General features: G+C 35.6%; 2 protein-coding genes across 2 annotated transcripts; one reads left to right on the forward strand and one right to left on the reverse strand.

The window, feature by feature from the left end:
* The first annotated feature begins 1,217 nt into the window (after window positions 1–1,217).
* LOC112569125 lies at window positions 1,218–11,266 on the forward strand. Its single transcript, XM_025246821.1, has 19 exons — window positions 1,218–1,284; window positions 1,423–1,504; window positions 1,745–1,877; window positions 2,034–2,125; window positions 2,437–2,499; window positions 3,049–3,150; window positions 3,630–3,753; window positions 4,117–4,208; window positions 4,479–4,541; window positions 5,168–5,203; window positions 5,860–5,983; window positions 6,629–6,720; window positions 6,979–7,041; window positions 7,671–7,809; window positions 8,295–8,386; window positions 8,857–8,918; window positions 9,647–9,785; window positions 9,930–10,021; window positions 10,657–11,266. Exons 2-16 carry the CDS (start codon window positions 1,453–1,455, stop codon window positions 8,910–8,912), a joined length of 1,323 nt encoding a protein of 440 aa, XP_025102606.1. The 5' UTR covers window positions 1,218–1,284; window positions 1,423–1,452; the 3' UTR covers window positions 8,913–8,918; window positions 9,647–9,785; window positions 9,930–10,021; window positions 10,657–11,266.
* Window positions 11,267–17,874: 6,608 nt separating this feature from the next.
* On the reverse strand, window positions 17,875–19,867 carry LOC112568470. Its single transcript, XM_025245777.1, has 4 exons — window positions 19,683–19,867; window positions 19,226–19,320; window positions 18,835–18,897; window positions 17,875–18,164 (listed from the first exon to the last, which is right to left on the reverse strand). Exons 1-4 carry the CDS (start codon window positions 19,865–19,867, stop codon window positions 18,079–18,081), a joined length of 429 nt encoding a protein of 142 aa, XP_025101562.1. The 3' UTR covers window positions 17,875–18,078.
* Window positions 19,868–23,789: the final 3,922 nt, after the last annotated feature.

Genomic DNA, 23,789 nt, shown 5'->3' on the forward strand with positions numbered 1-23,789 from the left:
AGAACTTTATGATTATTGACTTGTTTTTTAAATTAGACAGCGGTCTGGCCAGTAAGTCCTTCAGTAACTCTATTCTGCAAATTATTGGTTACAGTAACGAAAATTTCTCTGAAATTTAAATTGACATTGCAGTAAACCAGCTCACAGTGGTGACCAAAACAAACTGCCGTGAAATCTTCTAAAACAATCCAATTTTCAGACACTAATAAATTTCACGAAGACGATGGGGGCGATTGTGATTCACCTAGTCACGATTGTCGAGGTATATCACAATCAAATATTAACACTCAGTACAAACTCAAATACTGTACTAATGTATAACTTCAAATGTATTCATTTCCTGAATTCTATGTACAGATATTTACAGATGCTCATATAGTTTGATCATTACTTGAGACAAGGTCAACGGAATTAACCACTAAAACAGGAAGAGTTTCAGCTTCGATAAGGGTAAGCAGATTTCACATTTTTAAACCGTCTAATCATCTGCATTCTCCAAATGTGGCTTTGTTTACGTACACTATTGTTACAAAATTATCTTAACCATGTAGGTCTGTTTAACAGAAATAATCAAGTTCTATTTCAAAGGGGATTCAACCCTGGCTGTATGATAGTTTTTCGGGAAATCTTCTGTTATTACATGGAGGAGGGCATGGTATTTACAGTTTATCTTTGATTTCACAATGGTTTAGAACTTGCAAAATATGTCAATGAGGGATTTCTTACTGTACAGTAACACAAGTACCGAATGCAGAGACACAGCGATGATAAGAACATCCTGACAGTTCAAAGACCCTTGTCCAGTTTCTAACCTTTCAGAAAGTTAAAAATAGTATTTTATTGTTTGAAACTAATTTTACATCATTAAACAAGACCGAGGACATCAAAAGATCAGTAGTTTTATTTACGTTTGCAATATACCGGCTTAAATTCACAAATAATGTTTAAAGCAGCACAACAGCCACATACAACTTGAATAATGATAACATCTCGGTAAGGTCTTCACACACACACATGCGAGCGCGATTTATGCTATACAAAGTATACACAGTATAGCTGAAAACTAATCAGGCCAATTTCCTGATTTAACATGCTTGAAGTTCCGTCTTGGTCCTTAAAGCTTTCGTTCCTAGAATCTGACGGCATCGTATCTAATATCTTTGCAGTTCCGCTTCGGTTGCTTCGACTTCACAACACGGAAGACAATAGGAAAGAAAAGTGTTTTTGACCACAGCCGGTCCTTCGAGTTCTGTGGGATTGCTGGTTTTGTACTTCTCTTCATTGGTAATTTGTTATTTTTTAACCGAAGTTTTAATCATCATCCTTATCATCAGCAACAGCTGCATCTGGGGCATATTCATTCTCTGTATAAGAATCTTTTTTTTATGTCCTTTATGCCGAAATACACCTTTCTCTTTTCAGAATTTGCTTAAGATTGTTTCGAAGAAAACAATGGACTTCTCGAAATGTTTGATGTTGCTAGTTCTGGTCCTTTGTTTTGCAGGTATGTACCTAACCTCTTATCTTCTGTTACGATTTTCTGCTCTGTTTAACTTATGTTTTAGTTATTACTCTATCCATAGTTTGTATTTTAGTCCACATTTTTTTACCAATGTGACAAGATAAAATGCTTTTATGCGTCTGGACAAGAACCACTTGTAAACCTTCGGGAAAATATACTTGACAAATTTAATACATTTTAGTACGCTATTGTTTTTTTAACACCTGTTGTGTGTGTTCGTAGAAATACAGGGCAAGTGTGAAAAGCAAGAAACCGATGAAATTCTTGCTTGCGTTTCGCCTCATATGATGCATTTTTTTTCATTTGCAATCAGTCCTTTTTGTGCAAGACATCTTATCACACAAGATATTTGCACGTGAGTTAATGTCTTCCTGTTGTACTACTCGCTTGTTAGTATTCATTATCAAATATAAATTATGTGAACGGCTTGCTACAATTATCTAAGGGTTATTAATGACAGAATACTGGTTTTTTCTTCAAGTAAGATACAAATCTTCTTGATTTTACCCAGGAAGTTTGCAGACATCGTGCGATGTGTTAATGGCGTTAAACTCTCATCGGAATGCGTACGAGACTCTGCCAAGCAACTCAGCACAAACTTGGGTAAGCATTTACACCAATCAGTCAAAGAAAGTGATGAAACGATCTGGCAGTGACATTATTTAGTTGGAATAAAGTAGATTAATTAAAAAAAGAAAGAAATCCCTGACTCTCTGCTCTATCCTGGAAAACAATCTTGCGTTAGAATTACTTTTCTACGGACATGCGTTAGAATTTCAGTAAAACCAAAATCTGTCTTGTCTATAGAGATATATACAGATTTTTGTTTCTCAGAAGATATCTTATTCAGCAATTAAAACTTCAATATCTGTTATACATTATTTCTATTTTCCCATAATAATTCTTGTTGCCAGAGATTGCTTGTAAGCTGAATGACTTCCAGGAAGTTTGCATTAACGCACCTGCCCTTCGGACAGGTAAGTATTGTTCATTGAACAGTTTATTTAATTTGTAGATCTTCGTACAAAAAGCTACAAAAAATATAATTGATTACTCTTCCATGCTACTCGGTAAAATTATAATTTTATATATATATTTATGTACTCACTCCCCCTGATTTAGTTTTATTTTATCTTCCTTTTTTAACCGCCTAGTTCTAGTTAGCATCCCACTTGGTCTCCACGTTTTCTTTCGTTTGTATTTTTATACCACGTGAATTCTTCGCGTAATTCATCGAGATTAGAGAGACTGAAGACAGTGGCAAGTAGCATTCCTTTCCGTCGCATCATTTGTAGTAAACGAAATTAAGTATAAAAATCGCAGACTGATACTTAAATGAGAGAATAAAAACCCTTTCACTGCCAACCCAGTATCTTCAAACTTGTACATAGTAAATGATCTTTGTACATTAAAATAGTTTCCAAAAAGTCATCTCTTGATATTCAAACATCGCTTTAGGAACATTGACCTTTGATTCAAAAAAAAAAAGAGTATTTTAAATTAATGTTTTCCATAACTCTTTGCAGAAATCGACTTGTCAGCGCAATCGCTACCTGTCGGTAAAGGTGAAAGTGGTGCATCCTATGGTACAGGATATACTGTGCAGACGACAACTTCTCCAGCTAAAAGTAAGATTTTTTGTGTGTAGAAGCTCGAATTAACAAAACATTACTAGAGATAATATTTTACAGAAGATGCGTGCTTCCCGAACGATGAATCCTGAACTAAGCTACTTGCTTATTGTAGAACCTATTATGAGTGTTGTTTGTGTTTGTTTGCTGTTAGTTTATACTAGAATATTAAAATATGCTTTAGAAGTTATTTATATCCATATATAAAGTTGCGTGTCTGAAGGCCCCACCCTATTCACACACTCTGAGAATAAATATAATAATCGTTTGTGGACTTCAAGAAATGCGACAATCCACTTGAGTAGACGGACGACGATGTTAATAATAATATTAATAATAAAGGTAAACAAACCCAATACGCATCCTCTACCACAAGTTTCTCCTTGAGCATGAGTAATAAAAAAGTACACTTTAAATTTAATAAATGTTAATGCAATATATGTTTTTTTCTGTTACATATGTTTCGGAAATACAAGTCAAGTGTACGAAGGAAGAAATCGACGTCTATGCCAATTGTTTGTTGCCTCACATGTTGAGCTTCTCCCCGGTGCTGAGCGGCTCTTCTTGTGACAAAAATCTTATCTCAAAAGATATCTGCAAGTGAGTTACTTCACACGCAATATTCCTCCATTGTGTTGCACATACACAAAGTAAATAAGCACTTGTATGTGTGTGGACATGTTCAGGCATTTACTCACAAACTATACAAACGCTTGTTTATATTATATTATTATATTTATATTATTATTATAGATTAATATTGCGATGTGTTTATATGTGAGTGTGGGCGTGCAATAATTTCATATTGTGAGATTATTTTTATTTATCACAATATCCTATTAATATCAGCATCTTTACAAGAAGCAGGGTGTTACTTGCTGAGGTTGAAAGCCTCTACAGATAATTTTTTGACAACACTGGAGTTAACATTTTTTAACAAAATATTTGTGGATGTTACCACAGGAGGGTAGCAGATGTTGCGCAATGTTTCCATCATGCCACAGCTACACGGATTTGTGGCATTCACCTTGCCCAGCAATATGCCACACAGCTGAGTATGTTTTTAAAAGAAAACAGGAATAAAAGGAGAAAATTATGTCTCATGAAGTCCAACATTATTCAACAAAATCAATCTGTTCAATTTGAAACTTGACTGAATTACAATCGACACTGTAGAGACGGTGTCAATGATTTGTACTAGAATTTTATATATGACCCACACGTATGTCTTGTTTATCGGGATATGTTCAAAAGATTATTTTACCTGTATCTTTAGTGCTTTAATATTTGTTGCACATTATCTTTAGCAATTTACATTTTGGCAGATTTTTCTTGTAGCCTGAATGTCATCTTCGAAGTTTGCGCCAACATTTCCATGCTTGACACAGGTAAGTGTTCTGAATTATTTGATCCGATTGTGGTCTTCGAACGTTGAAACTAATCGTCTATATTTATTTCCCACCAGCGGATTGTGAAATACTATGAAATATTATATACTTTTTGTGTTAATTTGTAAGGTTTTTTTTTACTTTTATATTTTCGCTAGTTTCTGGCAATATATATATATATGGTTTAGTCCTTGTTACTCGAGGAGCATAGGGCAGCAATATATATATAATTTTAAGATAAAGAACACACAGAAAAGAGAGGTACTAAAAGGACCAAGACCAAAGTAAGCAAGAAAAATCCTTTTTGCAACGAATAGTAAGACCAAAGACAATGACAAACTCATAAATATCTTTTAAGCTATATTTTACATTTTCGCAAGGAAAGAGGAACTAAAAAACAAGAACAAGAGCTGAGAGTAACATGATATGGCAACAGTAAGGGTGTGAACAAGGACTAGCACTATGGGAAAGTACAGCAAAGTAACACATAGCATTTGTGTTTATTAACAGAGACTCCCTTAATTGTGGTACTGTTATAGAGAATTCTTTTCTATCTGGGTGCTTCTAACTTTGCATGTTGACGATACATATGCTCCCTGCCTGTAATGATGCTTCTAATGATACAGGAGATGCTGTAGAAACGACAGTATCTTCAGCAGAAGGTAAGATTGACTTTGATAGCTTGCATACACATAACTCTCACCACATTGTTAAAGAGAGCAAAAATATAAAGTGAAGGAGGCTGAGAACAAACAATCAAATCAATAGCTAGGAGGATATATATATATATAAACATATAGTCTGTAGATAATACAACAAAATAGAAACAATATAAAAATCGCTTGCTCTCAATGTATGTATAAAAATGTAGATATATATAATCATCATTGACTTTCATTAAACAAAAGCTTTGGAGGTTTTTCTTGTATTTTTTCTTATTAACATCTGCAATTTTCTTCTATTTTTTGGTAGTATTTTTACACTGCAAAAGCTAATTCTATGTTATGGTGATTTATTTTTCAGCTGTTCAAGCTCCACTTATAAAATAACCGTATATAGTCTCTGTATTCATAATATTTTAATATTAAAGGATCATTTTAGCAATTGCTTTTATTACTTTCATTCATTTTTTTAATGCCATCCTCTAATAGCTTTCGAAAAAGTTTCCTGCAACAAGAAATGTTTTTATGTTGGTCTATATGAACGATGACAAATAAAATTTAATAATAATTACTTAAAGATTGATTTATGTTATTAAAGATATTAAATATTACTTTCACAAATGTATGTTGTATGTTGTTATCTTCTAATAAACAAGGTCTATGTAAGGAGCAGAGAAGTAGTGCTTTCAGTGCCTGCATTACTCCCTATAGCATGATGTTCATCCGGCTGACGAGAGGCTCTTCTTGTGATAGAAAACATCTCTTAGAGAACTCTTGCGAGTAAGTGGACATATAGGTGTATGCCAACTGTTCTTGATTAAACGATATATGTATTGAGCTTGATGTGTAGCCTACACGCCTGAATACCACTATACTTACAGAATCTACACACTTGAGTACACATATTCACAAAATGTGTATATGTGGAAGAGTGGATATAATTTATATAAAAAGAAACAAGTAAAATAAAATAGACAGGGTCAAAAATGACAAATTAACAAGCACATATGACTTCTTGAAGGGTGGTTTATGAGTATTTAATAGCTTATGACACATGAGCAGAAAATATTTCTTCCAGTAGTAAAAAGTAGAAAGATGTTCTCTCCCCAAGTACTTATGTATTAATTACTCTTAATTGTTGCTAGCAGTAGTAACAATATGTCAGTTAATAACAGATACGTCATCGTGGTGCTAATAGTAGAAAGTTCTTACAGTTCTGTTCTTTTAAAATTACTTCTATTAATTAGTTTCAATATATTTTTTTTCTTTTTCTCAGTCTATCTTTATATCCAGCTGGTTACTTTTTAATCGTGAATACAACTATCATGACAAGGGACATAATAAGCCTTGCAGAATAACTCCAGAAAACTTGAGTTCACATTCTCGCAATTGTTTATGATATTATTGTTTATGATATTATTGCAGGGATTTTGAACATGTCGTGCAATGTTTCAATAACCTCAAAGTTACCAGGACATGCAGGCGTCAGTTCTTTAGGGAAATCAGCTCGGATGCCAGTATGTGTTTAACATCAACATCTTTCTATAATTATATTTCCCAACCAGATCATGTAAAGTCAGCTTTATGTTTGAAGTCACTATCAGAATTCCTTTCTATGCCATTAAACAAGATGCTTATGTAATATTATCAAAAGAAACTTTTATACGTCCCATCATCTTTGTTAGTTGAAATTTATTATCATGATATAATTAGGAATACTTGAGTATTTATTTTGCTTTTCATGTCTTTCTCTCTTTACAATTTTCTTCTTGTAGATTTCGCTTGTAAGCTGACTGACTTTCAAGAGGTTTGCACTGATGCTCCTGCCTTTGACACAGGTTGGTGTTTTTCATTAAATACATCATAACCAAAGAATACTTAAATATCACACTGATTATATCATGCTGTTTCCATGTTGTTGCATAACCTTCCTTTGTCAACATCAGGTGTCCATGTTTTGTTATATAAACTGAAGCCACCGCTTTACAGGTCCCTTGAGATGAGGGAGATAATTCTCTTCTTTAATTAATCTATGTTTATGCCATTCACCACGCACTGAGCTAGTCGGAAACCAAAAAAACAGGGTTTCCTTGTTTTACAAATCTGAATTTTTCATTTGACCATAAAATCATTTTACTTTTATACTGTTGCTGCTCTTTCAGATGCAGTCTTACAATCATTCTTCAAAAGTTATTTAGATATTTTAATGAATATAATTAATTTATAATTGAAATGATTCATTTATGATTGATATAGTTAATTTATAATTAATATAATTAATTTATGCTTGATATAATTGATTTATGATTAATATCATTAATATAATTTATATTTGTATCAGTTTTCACATAGCAGATCAAGATGTACCGGTAACTAAGAAAAGGAAATATATACTACTGTATCATGCAACCTTAATGCACTTTCTTTTATTTTACGAATATTTTACGAATATTGCATCTGCAACTAGTGTCGGAGACAGAAACCCAGTGCGAGGAGGAAGAACTCAACTCCTTTGATGAATGCATCTTACCATACACATTGAGTTTTGCTCCATTGACAAGTGGCCCTACATGTAACAAAAATATTATCTCGAAAGATATTTGCCTGTGAGTTGATTATGCTTTTGTGTAATTATATATTTTATACACATACAAAAAATTCAACAATTTATGAGTATCTTTGCTTCTGGTTCTGCTGCTCTTGATCTCCTGTTTTAAATTATTTTAGGTATATTACTGTATACCTTAAAAGATTTTTTGAAGTGATGTTTTATAAAATAACTAAAATCAGCGAGGATGGTCGTGTCAGAAACTGAGAGCAGTGAGTATTTTTAAGCACAAAAATAATTTTCACTTCAATTTTGTAAAATAAAATCCTAGTGAATTTTCGATATAATCATTCAATATTAAGTAATATTAAAATAGTGTTCTATATATATAGACACACACTAGTACTCATACATACTTTTAATCCAAGGTTGTTCATCAATACCCTTATTCTCAGACATGCTCTGGATTATTAAATGTATCAATTTATGTTTGAAGTTTGGGCTAATGTGTGTCCTGTTGACAAATTTTCTGTTTTTTTTCAGGAATTTTGCAAATATCGTGCATTGCATCAATGATGTCAAAGCTTCAAAGATGTGCAGGCGTCAGTTTGCAGAGGAACTCCACATACAAATGAGTATGTTAATATTTACATATTTCTTCCTACACATGATGCCCACACTCATAATTTCCTTAAGTAGGATTTAGGTAGAGGGAGAGTTTAAGAATTCCTCTTCTGTTTTTTCAAAAGGGGTTTTTGCATAACTAGAATAAAAAGTTGTTTTTACGATGAATAGCCCAAACTCTGATGTAAACAAAATTGTTCTGACTTATTTGGGATAGAAACTGCATTTAAGTAGCTTTTGTGTGAGAAGGAGTAAATGAACTACATTAGAGCTTTGATTAATTAAACACACTTTTTTATACATAAAAATTGTTGTTGTTGTTATTATTATTATTATTATTATTATTATTATTATTATTATTATTATTATTATTATTATTATTATTATTATTATTATTATTATTATTATTATTAGACTGTTGCTACTTCATTATTAATAATATTTTATCTTTCTTTTACATAAAAATTGTTCGTTTTGACAGATTTTGCTTGCACACTAAAGACTTTCAGGAAGTTTGCCCAGATGCTCCTGCTCTAAATACTGGTTGGTGTTTTTTTATTAAGCATTTTATTCTCATTGTTTATCCTCGTACGTGGAAGTTGGTCGTTTACATAATTTTCCTACCAGCCGGTTTACAAACGGTATGACCTTTATCTACATTTTACTTTATATTTTTGCTACAGAAAGAAGTAAAACTACCATCAAAATCCCTATAGGTCAGTGTAGCAGCCTCGAAATGAGCACAAACTTTAGCGGGCAGAAAGTAAGAAATATGATCAGTCTTTGAAATTTCCCCTCTCAATTTGAACAAAGGTGCACAGCAAGCATAACTGATATGTTGATTAAATGAGATAGATTTATTCCGAAGTTAATTTTGCTTCCACAAGATATTCACCCTCATCAACCTCGTCAAGACGACTCGTCATTAGGCATACGCTGTTTTGTCAGCATTTGGTTTTAGTTTGTTACTATGAATTGTTTATGGTTGCAATACGATAGTTCCCAAACGGACTATTTTTTATAGTAACATGTGCATATCCTTATGCACACACATGATGCACAGGTGTGCACACTTACACGCACTCAGACATATCCACACAATGCAGTAACTTACACATGCAAACAGACGCACATATAGGCAAACATATGTATACAAAACACACACACACATAAACACACGAGGTGATACGCTTATTCACTTGCCACGTATAACATGTATCTTTACTAGGCTATGATTATGACTTGTACACTGTACACCTGTACATCCTTAGTTTCAAGAACACAAGCGATCTGTAGGACACATGAGCTCACCGACTTTCAAGGCTGCTTCTACCCGCGAGTCAGGAGTTTTAACAAACTGGGGAGTGGTTCTTCTTGTAACAGAGAACTTATATCAAAGGATCTTTGCAGGTGAGTTTAATAACAATATCCGTATTTTTTCATATATACATAAGGTCGGATCAGATTTTGCGTTCAAACTTCAGTAACCTACAAATCTTCGAATATTATGCCTAAAAATTACCTTTTAAAAATGTTTTTTTGATTTTACTGCAGGGATTTTGCAGTTATCGTGGAATGTTTCAATAAAGTCAATAGTTCACGGTCGTGCAGACGCCATTTTTCCAAGAATCTCCGCACACAAACGAGTATGTGTTTACTCTCAAAGTATTACTACCGCTAAACCACATCAAGTTTCTGTTTCTGGTCTCCCTGTTGTCCCACTTCACATTATAAAGCTTTCAGAACGCTGTTGACCCTTTGGCGCTTGAATGACGACATCACCCCTCCCATAATGATGTGCTTACGTCACTGGCTGCCTACCTCAACCGTTTCACTTACAAGTTTATTGTCTTTGTTATATTTTAATCGCTGTTCTCATGATTATTTTTATTCCTGCCTGACTGTCCAGACTCCATGTCACTCACTTCATTTAGCGGCTGATACACTCCGACTTCGACCTTCCACCTGCGCCGACCTCTTTGCCTGGAAAGTTTGACCCCGACACTAACGACTCATTACTTTCTGATAGCCTTAGAACAATCACCGGCGCCTTTAATTGTTTTATGGGATCAGTTCTCTCCATAGTTTTTTTAACATAAATTGAAGGAGTGACCAGCAGGCTGTCCATCACTGCTATACGTGGTCACCCTCACACGGGCAGGTACTCATAAGCAAACTTTAAGAATCGCAAATAGATATAGCATGATGTCATGGACCCAGCATATGGTATATTTATTCCCTCCCGTATCCTCTTAAACTTTCTTTTTTCTCATTTTGGTAGTTTTCTCTTGTCATCTGAAGGACTTCCATCAAGTATGCACTAATGTCTCTGACTTTGATACAGGTAGGTGTTCATCCTCTTACGGTTATGCTTTTGTCTTCATAAGTTTTTCATACACAATTGAGAAACATTCTGAACATTCTATACAAGTCATTATTCATATATATATACACAAAGACACATAACTAGAAAGACACACCAATATATGGGATGGATCTGACAGATTTTGATGATCCAGTTTTCATGATTTGATTAATGCAAGCCAAACAGTATTAATCTGAGCTACTTCGTCGACGGCAAATGCCTTACACGTATCTCTGGCAGACCAGCAAGACTTGTCAATATATATACTTACAAGTTCAAGTTTCTGAAGCAGAACGTGACCACGCCAAAGGCTTTTGAAGGTATGATAGAATGGAGGTATTATCATCGCATCTCTTTCGACTTTAACGGCACCTTTTGTTTCCAAATAACGGTAAGAGATAAGTTTTCTACTTCTTTTTTAAATAGGTGGCACTTAGTTCATAGACTTTAAAGCTGATTATTGGCAGCTCTAGCTAAGGGAAATTGTTGTAAGTCAATGATAATAATGGCGTGATGGTGATGAAAAGGATGATTATAAAATATTCACGAAATCATAATTTATTTCATGTTCTTTGACAACTTTAATAACGTCAGAAAATAGAAGTGTCAATCTCATAGCAAATTATTTATCTTATTTCCAGCTGACAATCATCTGTTTTTGCTGGTTTTTTAAAGGTTATCACAGAGTTCAGACGATGCTATGGCCACATTTCCTTTATAATTGTGCTGATTACTAATGAGAAAATGCTCTCTTTTAAAATTGAGATTTTCTAATCTACGTTTTGTGTGTCACATGGGTACACATAATACTGTCTCTTGTGCAGTTAAATGTTTTGATGGGTACGACCTGTACAAATCCAGTGTACTTCCGATCCTGCTCACCAAAAAAAGGTTTTGCAGCCTCCGGGATTAAAAGAAATGGAGAGGAATAAAATATGTGTTAAATAAAGTGATCTCGTTATAAAAGTTTTATATCTGTCACGGTATTTTGTAACTGCCTAAGACGATTTGGCTAACACACTATTTTCATTTTCTACCAACTCTTTGCTTGGGAACTACTGGTACTCGTTTTTTCCCATTGTTATAATGAGAATGCTGATAACCTTTTATTAACACTTTTTTGTTTGGTTTTGTAAGAAACTTCTTTGATTTTTAGTAGTGCTTCTAAAGATTTCTTTCTTAATTATACGAATATCTCACAATATACCCTTGCACCTCATGATCTGTTTTTCTTAGAATAGATGACTCAGACTGAGTGTGAAAGAAATACTATAAACAAAAAAAGGTGTGATAAAAAAGTACAAAATCTCACATTTCATTTTGCATAAATTTCATTGTTATGTTTTATTATGACAGTAATCATGGCTTCTTGAAAGTTGCTGCAACATTCAGTTAATCCTAGAGCTTGCATAGCAATATTTAGAGCTAAGAATATATCCAGTACAATGTAGGCCATCATAACAACCTGTACTAGGGCTACAAACGACTGTCTTAGATGGTTTGATAAATGATTGTAAACACAAAATGTAATAATAACTTATATAATGAAAGTGTGTCATAAAAAGGGAGTGAAATACTTTAACAAATGTTTCATGTATGATTTAAGGTATGTGCATTTTTACCATAACTACTGAATAAATTCTTCAAGATATGTTTAGCACTTGACTTTAATGTAATAAAAATACTAAAGGAGTTTTTATTTGTGTTATATATTCATGTTATCGCACATATTAATCTATGTCATCCTAAATCAGTTAAACAATGTATGCACGCACACAAACACACAGACAAATTTACGCGAATTTAAAAAAACACTAAATCACATTTGGTTTCATACATCTGGATTCGTTCTTGATCTCATCGAATGGACTGTCTATGGAAGCAGAGAATAGAGACATTTAAAAATACTTTCACAAATATATTACATTTGCATAACTCTCTACAACATGCATTTATGTACTAATCCATTACTCAACAAGAAGAACACAATACAGATGATAAGGAACAAGTCAGACTGAGATGTGTGCATGGCGACACAAATATGTTTAATGACAACTGTACACGAAAAGCACGTGTCTGAATGACTCGAATATCTGCTGGTGACTAATCCCATGAGCACGGACAGCATTTAACAAACGGATCTTGAGATCAGCGACACCTTTAGCTGAGAATTAAAGATAAAGCCTATCCTACATATGTGCTATCAGGGATACAGTAATGGCGGCTCCCAGCAAGATGCCAGCACCTGCAGCTCCGGCACCACCTTCAACAGACTCAACAGTCTTTTTAAAATGACCATTTCATGGACAAACATTGATGGTTACTGTCATTACTTGTGGTCACTGACATGTAGATGCTCATTTATGATTAGGAATGTAAGTATTGACTTTGTAATTAAACATGCCGCATCAGGCTTCTTAGGCTTCAACTAACATTAGGCAAAGAATACTGAAAACCTCAGACATGCAATAAGGATGCAGACAGAAATTTTAAAAAAGAAAAGAATTATTTAACGGGAAAGGGATGCTATAGCAAAGTTTTAGGCACGAAAGTTGGAGTCTTACCAATGTTCACTGCTGGAACTCTGCGGCAAGCTTCTTTAAAGTCTTTCATTTTACAAGGAATTGCTGAAATAAGAAGAGGGTATTTCTATAGTACCCAGTACCAAAGAGCAATTCATGATATTTTTACTTATCGGTATTGTCAATATGCTCTTTCTCTGTGCTTTCAATGTAGACAAAGTGTCTAATATCTAAGTAATCTGGAATCTATCCATCTATCATTAGCTAGAGGATATTGTTGCTTGATGTTTTACATATACATGTACTACACTATGTGGATGAGCATTTGTATACATATGTTTACATTCATTATCATCCATCATCCATCATCATCATCAGCTTTCGACCATACCCGACTGTTGATCGATCTGTTCCACAACGTATGGCCGACATGTTGTTCTGGAAACGATTTTCTTATTGGCACAGAACACAATGGCGGCGAAGTCCCTGGAGTACACGTGAACAATAAATTATTGTCAAAGCTCAGATTATATTTAGACCTGCTGTTGGCACTTTTGAAAGACATTTCACCTAGACTAACACTGGAAGAAAAGAGAAATAAGAGCAGGACCTTTGACATTTTATTTCTTACATTAGCTGGTCACGTGCCCTGCATCAGTAAGTGGACAGCTATAAACAAATAAGAGTTGTGTTGCCTTCTTTAAAAACGTTTCTTTGATTGTTTTGTGTCTTTTCAGAGGAGAATGTCTTGATTTGTAAAATATACAATGAACTTGTTTAACTCACTTGCACACGCCTTCCGAGATAAGAGCACGGTTGCATGATTTTCCAAATCCAAAAATCTTTATAAACTTTTGAGTGTAAGGATCAAGACATTCAATTAATGTAAGCAGTTCTTGAACGGTACATTGAGCCTGTTTCCCTGTCCCTGGAAAAAGAAACAAAACTGGCAGCTGAATTATTTTGTGATATAAAGGTGAGAAGCACATTAGTTTTACAGCAAGACTGTCTTTACCCAATCAGTTGTAATCATATGAGAAGATAATAGTTCAATGGCCTGGTGGTTATCTCTCTTGCAAAATGTTTAAACTTCGGTGCAAGAAACCATTGCCCGGATACAAAGCAAGTATACAGTCCAGAGGACTTCGTTTTGTGTGTCGTCTACATCTTCCTCCACAGACGACTACTACAGCCTTGAGTGGAAAGCAAATTCTGAGATACAGATGTACTGATTTGTAGACGCTTATTTATGGTTTGGATGGTTAATATTTACTCTGTAACTATGGCAGGATTTATACGGCTTATAAGGCTTTAACAAACAAAAGACAAAGAATAAGAAAAGCCTTCGACAAACAATAAGAATATAGAAGAAATGTAAGGAAAGAATAAATAAAGGGAAAGCGATGAATATACTAAAATTGCCGCGCGCAAAGATTGTGTGTCACAGAGAGAGAAAGAGAGAAAGAGAGAGATCCCCAACTCCTACCAACATTCCATGATGTAGCTTCGTGGCACAATTCTTCAAAGTCAGTCACTTTACAAGGAATTGCTGTAATAAGAAGAGATTGTTGTATCAAGGCTCAGTGACAAAAAGTAAATCATTAGTTTTCTTTCTTATCAGCATTTTAATATTATCTTTCTCTTTGCTTTATCATTAAAGTATACACAATCTTAGAAGGGTCTAAGTAATCTTGTAACTACCTATCCATTTATCTATCATTAGTTAGGGGTATACCTAATACGCATATTTAAATCTTTATACATACAACCAAGACACTTTTTCCTAGGGAGTACTTATATACGTATATATATATGTCTCTTTACATTCAATAAATAAATCTTTTCAAGCAACAATTGTGAGATTTAAAACAATACCTAATATTTGATCAACAACTTTTGCAGAAAGTGGTAGACATGTTCTGGAAATATTTTTCTGGTTGGCACAGTCAACAATGGCGGAGAAGTCACTGAAATACACATAAACAATAAATTATTATAAATACCAGATTATTATTTTTTGTATTTGTTCTTGGCACTGTTGGTAGATATTGCGCCTAGAGCACTTGACTAACACGGGCAGAGCTCAGAAGAACAAAGAAGTCAGAGCAGGAGACAGCGTGACCTTTGACATTTTTTGAGCATTTTATCTCTTCTGTTAGCGAGCCACATGCACTGTATCATTATGTGATGACTAAAATAATATATTTTGTGTTTTCTTTGATAGCGTTTGATGTGTGTGAGTCTGTGTGTCTTTTAGACTGAAAGAGAGAAGAATGTTTTGATGTATAAAGTATTTAATGAAGATTTAGTCTGTATAACTCACTTGCACACGTCCTCAGAGATGAGAACACGCTTGCACGAACCTCGAGCTCCAAATATTTGCAAGAATTTTGCATTGTAAGGCAGAATGCATTTTATAATTGTAAATAATTCTTGTTCAGTACATCGCGCATGTATTCTCGTCACTGAAAACAGAAACAAAGAATGTCCGGGTGAAACGCGTTCAACTAGTGAAGGTCATTTACTGGATGGTTCACGTGCTTCACGGTGGACAGTTCACACTCCATTGCTTCCCACTAGGATGGGACTAACAAAAGCCTCGTGTTTGAAACTTTCCCTGACCTGCACAGTTATTCTGTTCAACTCTGGGCCGTTCACAATAAAAGTATGCAATCTAATCCCATGAAGACTTTATTTCTTTACTTTTTTCAGTTGCTGACCAGTTAATGTCTTTATGCTTGTTAGTCACTTGTAATTAAAAAACATCTTTATTTGAAAATCGTGAAAGTGATAGACAAAAGTTTTATGTGCTTGAATTAGGACAGTAGAATCTATTTGGTTATGTTCTTTATTGTTTCGTATTCATAATGCAAAAAATGAAGTGCCTAGTTATATAGACATAATTGAGTTGACACCACCGCGACAGTCACAAAGAACAACACTGAAGTAAAGCAAAGACACGTACCAGTGAGTATGAGGACCAATATAACTGGCACCAAACCACACGACCCACCCATGGCACGATGATATCAGGTTTGATGCAGATGAAGATAGAAAAGATTGTCAGCTGCTTCTATCCCGAAGCGTCTGAGGCGATGAAAGACGACTGATGTGTCTTTCTTACTGTGTGAATGACGACGAGGTCTCTGGCCGGCCACGAATTTTTTTTTCCCCTAACATTGCTATAGTGCGACCTTACCTGAGAATTCTGATTGGCTTCCTGATCATGTGACTTAATCTCGAACCCATGACTTTGTACAAACACACGTCGCCTTGTTGTGGGTTTTCACATTGAGATAAGAGTCGCTGATGTTGATAAGTATCTGCTGCGTTTCAATAAAGGTGAAGTTGTACATTCACTGGGGTGTAGCTTTGTATGAAACACGCAGGCTGATCGTTCGTCGTGCGGTGTAGAGTGTGGAGACTGTCGTAGTTAGCCATAAACATCCATGTTTTCATGTCCGTCGACTGTTTCAAGCTCGCTGTCTCCGCTATATTCACTGTAACGATTCACGGTTCAAATCCCAATGGCTCCTGTATTTGTTCAAACACAGGTAGAATTGTGTGTTCAAGCATGGGTAGAATAGCGGCACGTTCTGGGAAAGCCACGTGACGCGTGACGTAAGGCCACATATGACATCACATCGTGACGCAGTAAGAATTGTAGATTTTGTTGTGGACATTGAGTGTTAATCTTGGAGAGAGCGGAGCATGAGGTGTGATGTGAGCCAGTACTACTTAGTGCGGATAGGAATTACGATTCCGTAGTTAGTCGGTGTCTGCTTAGCAACTACCTTAGCTACCTAGTTGCTAACGGCCTGATTGGCAATAACTCATCTGTTCGTCGGACTTCTGCACCTACTCTGCGTGTGTGCAAAAGCGCGCAACATCGAACATTTATTTATTCATAATTTTTATTGTTTAAAATACCTTGTATGACCTACATGATAGTTACTTTTCTCTGTATTTACCACAAGTACGCATAAAGCGAGTTCGGGATGTCGGTGTGCATGTAGCAGCGATAACACTGCAGTGTGAGGCTCTTGTTTTAGAACGAGTTCCAGGATGCTTTCTGTATTGACATCTGTTAGAGGGTCCATAATCGAGGATTGTCTCTGGACACTCCAGATTCCTCCCCTCTATCATCATAGTGTAAAATTATGGAAGCACCACCCCACTATCAATTACAATCGTAGCAACAATTGACATTTTGTATTTGGAGCAATATTTCCGGAAAACGTACTGAACTCGCCTTATGTGGACATGAAAGTGGTGTATGTAAGCGCATGTGGTGTTCTTATTATTGCTGTTGTTATTATCGTTATTATCATTATCATCGCCATCGTCATCATCGTTGCCATCATCATCGCCATCGTCATCATCGTTGCCATCATCATCGTCATCGTCAACAGGTGCAGCAAAAAAACCCCTAAACATCCGACTTGTGACACAGAATAAAAGGCATAAAAAGGGGCGAATGCAGTTGTTAATAAACACATGCACAAAATCACAAACATCAGATTTAATGCAATTAATGCTTGGTTTATTCAAGTGTGCGTACATGGCTGCTTTATTTAGAGACTAATACAGTATTATCTGTGTACGTGTGTGTGTGTGTGCGCGCATGTGCGTGTGCGTTGTTGTGTGCTGACCTGTAAGTGCCCTTGAATGAGTGTTTTTATGTTTTATGTTTAATTTTGCCCTTTGTGCCTTTGGTTCGAAGGAATGTCTGCGTGGTTATATATCACTTCACACAATGCTACACCTCAGACTACTCTAATTTGTTATGCATTCTACATCTTCTGCGTCAGTCCCGCTACATATGCGCTATCAGGGATACAATAATGACCGCTCCCAGCAGCCTCAGCGAGATGCCAACACCTGAAGCTCCGGCAGCTCGTCCTGAAACAAAATCATTTTTTTTTTATTAAAAAAAAGCCTCAGGAACAAAAATTGATAGTTTCACTTTTAGCCTTGTCACTAGCCTTTAGGCTACGTTTCCTGTCCTAGACTTTAAATGTCTGTGTACAACGGAAAAGAAATCGGCAATGACGTCACAACGGCTTCCAATCACGTGTTCATAGGTCGTAGGCATGAAGCAAAACTCGGATCATCCCAGGGTTGTTTAAAGAGTAACTTAGTTTCCTGCTTTTTAAAACAACCTCAACAGAAGGTTTGAATAGAAGAAAAGTTCATTTTCCAGTCTAGAGGACTTCGTTTTGTGAATAGTCAACATCTACTCTACAGAAGACTTGCCAGAGCCTTGATTAAAAAGCAAATCCTGAGATAAACATGTACTGATATGGAGACGCTTATTTCTGGTTTGGATGGTTAATATTTACTTTGTAACTATAACATGCTTTATAAGGCTTATGAGGCTTCAAGAAACAAAAGGCAAAGAATAATAAAAACCTTCGACAAACAATAAAAATGTAGAAGAAATTTAAGGAAGATAGGAAAGTAAAAAAGGGAAAGCGATAAATATACTTAAATCGACTAGCAAGATAAATAGAGTGTGTGTGTGTGTGTGTCACAGAGAGAGAAAGAGAGGAAATATATTAACATGTCTTACCAACGTCCAATGCTGGAGCTTTGGAGCACAATTCTTTAAAGTCAGTCACTTTACAAGAAATTGCTGTAAAAAAAGGGGGAGTTGTTTCAAGTATTAAGTTCCAAAGAGTAAATCATTATTTTTTTTCTTATCAGTATTCTTAATAGTCTCTCTCTATCCTTTATCTGCATATAAGTTTACACAATCTTAGATAGTAGGGTCTAAGTAATCTTGTAAGAACCTATCCATTTATCTATTATTATTGAGGGGGTATTTCTAATTCGCATACTTCAATCTTTACACATATATGTACGATACTTTTTCCTCGGGAGTACTTATATACATACATGTATGTCTGTTTACATTGAATAATTATAATCTTTTCGAGAACAATTGTGAGTTAAAACAATACCTAACATGTCTTCAATCTGTACTCCAATGCGTGGCCGACATGTTGAGCTGGTAATGTTTTTCTGGTTGGCACAGATCACAATGTCGGAGAAGTCACTGAAATACACGTGAACAATAAATTATGTAAAAACCTAGATTATTTTTTCGTCCTTTTTGTACCTTCTCTTGGACATGATGGTAGATATTGCGCCTAGAAGCCTAGAATAACACGGGCAGAGCTAAGAAGAACAAAGAAGTCAGAGAACAAAGCAGCGTGACCTTTGACCCTTTTGAGCATTTTATCTCTTCTCTTAGCGCGTCACATGCGCTGTATCATTATGTGGTTGACTAAAATAATATATGTTGTTTCTTTGATGGCGTTTGATGTGTGTGAGTTTGTGTGTCTTTTGGATTGAAAGAGAGACGAATGTTTTGATGTACAAAGTATTTAATGAAGATGTAGAGTCTGTATAACTCACTTGCACACGTCATCAGTGATGAGAGTGCGGTTGCATGAACCTCCAGTTCCAAATTTTCGCGAGAACTTTCTATTGTAAGGCAGAATACATTGTAAGAATATGCTGAGTTCTTCTTGAGTACATGGCGCGTGTGCTCCCCTCACTGGAAACAGAAACACAAGTCGCAGATGAATTATTTTGTGCATAAAGGTCTAAGGTCAGAAGCATATTAACTTCACAGCTAAACTGTCGCTAACCAGTCAATTGTTCGGCACGATGCAGGAGCATATCTGTTTACGAGTTTAAAGTTCTAATGCAAGGTAAGGCCTATTTCTCAAAAGAGTAATTTAGTTTCCTGTATTTGAAAACAGCTTTAAGATGGGTTTCAATATGAGAATAGGAGGTCGGTTTCCAGTCTATAGGTTCGTTTTGTGTATCGTCAACATCTACCTCTACAGAAGACTTGCTAGAGCCTTGAGTGCAAATCAAATCCTGACACACAAATGTACTGATTTGTAGACGCTTATGATTAGGATACTTAATATTTACTTTGTAACTATAGAACGCTAAGAAAAGACTATAAGCCTTCAAATAACAAAATCAAAGAGTAATAAAAACATTCAACAAGTAATAAAAATGTAGAAGAAATTTAAAAAGAAAAGAATGTATAAAGGGGAAAGGTATGAATATACAGTGGAACCTCGGTTAGCGAACGCCTCGGATAGCGAATATTTCGGTTAACGAACAAAAATTTCGTTAAAAATTTGTCTCGGATAGCGAACAAAATTTCGGATAGCGAACAGCCACGTGAACCACACGTGACCGACCAGCATGTCATCATTCGAGCTCGAGACACAGTTACGATCGGTCGTTCCTTATCTATGCGCATCCTTCTTATTTAGTGATTGTTGTGCTTTATTTTAGTAAGATAATCCTCAATCATGGCTCCAAAAAAGATTAAGAGCAATTAATAGTAATGATGTAATGACAAGGAAGCGGCCAACAAATGAATTGAAAAAGGAAATGATTTCAAAGTATGAAGGTGGCATATGCGTCTGTCGGATATGTGATGTCGTATTACCCAAGAGTTTTACAAAAAAGACAGAAGGAGCAGACACTGGACAAGTTTTTTCCTTTAACCACAAAGCTACAGAAAAGGGAAGTCACCCCCGATTTTACAATGTCACGTGTGCTCATGGAGGGGGAATCCAAGCAGTAATTCCACCCCTTCCTCCCCACACCTGTTTCCACCCACGCCGTCAAAACGGCAAGTTTTCTGATGTTTAAATGCTTTCGTTAATGTTTTTATGTTTATTTAACTCCATTTATATTGCATTATAACTGTTCTCATTAAAACAAATACCTATATAGCCTGTAACTTTCAAATATTAGCGAGTCAACGGGGGCTGGGAACCAATTAAATCTATTTCCTTTATTTCTTATGGAAAAAAATTGTTTCGGATAACGAACATTTCGGATAACGAACAGCTTTCCAGAACGGATTAAGTTCGTTAACCGAGGTTCCACTGTACTAAAATTGCTGCGTCCAGAGATTGTGTGTGTGTGTGTGTGTCACAGAGAGAGAAAGAGAGGAAGAGAGAGATCCACAACTCTTACCAATGTCCACTGCTGTAGCTTCGCCGCAATGTTCTTTAAAATCAGTCACTTTACAAGAAATTACTGTAATAAGAAGTCGTTTGTCAAGGAATTAGTGGCAACGAGCAATTCATTAGTTTTCTTTCATATCAGCATTTTTAATAGTAGATAAAGTATACATAATCTTAGATAGTAGTCTAAGTAATCTTGTAACCACCTCTGCATTTATCTATCATTATTTCGGGCGTATTTCTAATTCGCATGCTTGAATCTTTACACATATATGTACGATACTTTTTCCTCAGGAGAACTTATATACATACATGTATATCTGTTTACATTCAATAATTATAATCCTTTCGAGCACAATTGTGAGATGTAAAACAATACCTAATGTTCCATCGATATGTCTCACAGCGTGTGGCAGACATGTTGCACTGGTGATGTTTTTCTTGGTGGCACAGATCACAATGTCCGAAAAGTCACTGAAATACACGTAAACAATAAATTCTTTAAAAAATCCTTATTTTTTCCCCTGCTCTTGGCACTGTTGGTAGATATTGCGCCTAGACTAACACGGGCAGAGCTCAGAAGAACAAATTAGTCAGGGAAGGAAACAGCGTGACCTTTGACATTTTTGAACATTTTATCTCTTCTATTAGCCAGTCACATGCACTGTATCATTATGTGGTTGACTTAATAATAAATTATGTGTTTTCTTTGATTGCGTTTGATGCGTGTGAGTCTGTGTGTCTTTTGGACTGAAAGAGAGAAGAATGTTTGGATGTATAAAGTGTTTAATGAACTCACTTGCACATGTCCTCAGTGATGAGATCGTGGTTGCATAAACCTCCAGCTCCGAATTTTCGCGAGAACTTGTTTTTGTAAGGCAGAATGCATTTAGACAATGTATTGAATTCTTCTCGAGTACATGTCGCCTCTGTTCCCGTCACTTGAAACAGAAACAAAAGTGCCAGGTGAATTATTTTGTGCATAAAGGTCAGAAGGTCAGAAGCATATTACCTTCACAGCTAGACTGTCAAATGTTCCGGATGCTACAAAGACAGAGCTGTCTACGAGTTTAACGTTCTAATGAAAGGAAAGTGCGATTTCTTAAAAGAGTTTAAAGTTCAGTGCAAGAAATCATTTCCTAGATATGGACGAGTACCTCCTTGCGTCTAAACATCAAACTCTATAGGCGTTAGGTTCACAAAACAAGCAAGATTTTTTCTGACTATCATAGCTAAACCTCCAGATAGCCTTCCTGTGTTCTCTAAAGGTTTTAAAGACAGGAAGATAAATACAGTGTGGTAGAGAAACAAGTCATTGGGTATAGTTTCCCTAAATGTTTCTACAAGTAGAGCAAAATGAAATTCGTAAATATATTTAATTAAGTCAGGTTTATACACATCGATGTTATAAGTGACAAATTTTAGGGATTTGTGTTTATTGCTCGTATCCATAGTAGCGTTGATAGCATTATTGGAGCCGAACTTTGATGAGTTTCTAGCTTGAATATCCTCTGTCGCTGGTGTATTGTCTCCTTTACTCCTTTTAGACATTTTATGGCTGACTACACTTCTAGAATGCACAGGTGAAATGTATTCAACTAGCGAGGTCATGTACTGGATGGTTCACGTGCTTCACGGTCGACACTTCACACTCCATTGCTTCCCACTAGTATCGGAGTAAAACAAGCCTCGTGTTTGAAACTTTTTCCTGACTTGCACAGTTATTCTGTGAAACTCTGAGCCGTTAACAATAAATGTATACAGCCTAGTCTAAAAAGACTTTGTTCCGTTACTTCTTTTCAGTTGCTGACCAGTTAATGTCTTTATGCTTGTTAGTCACTTGTTATTTAATAAAAAAAAACTTAATTTGAAAATAGTCGAAGTAATAGAAAAACGTTTTATGTGCTTAGAATTAGAATAATAGAATCTATGTGGTTATGTACTTTTTTGTTTGCTTATTACTGATGCAAAATTCAGCTTAGAATAGTTATCTACCCATAATTGAGTTGACACCACCGCGACAGTCACAAAGAACAACACTGAAGTAAAGCAAAGACACGAACCAGTGAGAATCAGGACCAAGATCACCGGCACCACACCACAAGACCCACCCATGGCACGATGAGGTCTCTGACCGGAAGCGAATTTATTTTTCCCGTAACAATGTTATTTGGAGACCTTACCTGAGCATTCTGATTGGCTTCCTGATCATGTGACTTAATCTCGAACCCACATGGCTTTGTACAAACACACATCGTCGTGTTGTGGGTTTTCACATTCAAATAAGAGTCGCTGATGTTGGTAAGCATCATTTTTATCATTGCCATGATTCACGGTAAACTTCAGCTGTATTTCATCCTGAAATATATAATCCAATGGTTATTTTTTAATTATGCTGTTTGTAATATTTATTACTGCTGCTTATTCGTGTAACAAACTATCTTATGTGGAGTCTTCACATCGAGCAGACGACAACCCAAAAGAATGCGATGCGTGTGTGGATACAAAGCCATGTGGGTTG

This window comes from Pomacea canaliculata, linkage group LG7 (genome assembly GCF_003073045.1).
Source record: "Pomacea canaliculata isolate SZHN2017 linkage group LG7, ASM307304v1, whole genome shotgun sequence".
Classification (NCBI taxonomy): domain Eukaryota; kingdom Metazoa; phylum Mollusca; class Gastropoda; order Architaenioglossa; family Ampullariidae; genus Pomacea; species Pomacea canaliculata.

What these genes read in the sequence shown, in the direction of transcription:
- LOC112569125 (XM_025246821.1), top strand. Translation starts at nt 1,453, where the DNA reads ATGGACTTCTCGAAATGTTTGATGTTGCTAGTTCTGGTCCTTTGTTTT. An exon ending in GGAAATCAGCTCGGATGCCA is followed by an intron (nt 6,721 to 6,978) that starts GTATGTGTTTAA and finishes TTCTTCTTGTAG; the next exon opens with ATTTCGCTTGTAAGCTGACT. An exon ending in TGCTCCTGCCTTTGACACAG is followed by an intron (nt 7,042 to 7,670) that starts GTTGGTGTTTTT and finishes ATCTGCAACTAG; the next exon opens with TGTCGGAGACAGAAACCCAG.
- LOC112568470 (XM_025245777.1), bottom strand. Translation starts at nt 19,867, where the DNA reads ATGCACAAAATAATTCATCTGCGACTTGTGTTTCTGTTTCCAGTGAGG. An exon ending in ATCACTGATGACGTGTGCAA is followed by an intron (nt 19,321 to 19,682) that starts GTGAGTTATACA and finishes CGTGTATTTCAG; the next exon opens with TGACTTCTCCGACATTGTGA. An exon ending in ACAGATTGAAGACATGTTAG is followed by an intron (nt 18,898 to 19,225) that starts GTATTGTTTTAA and finishes CTTTTTTTACAG; the next exon opens with CAATTTCTTGTAAAGTGACT.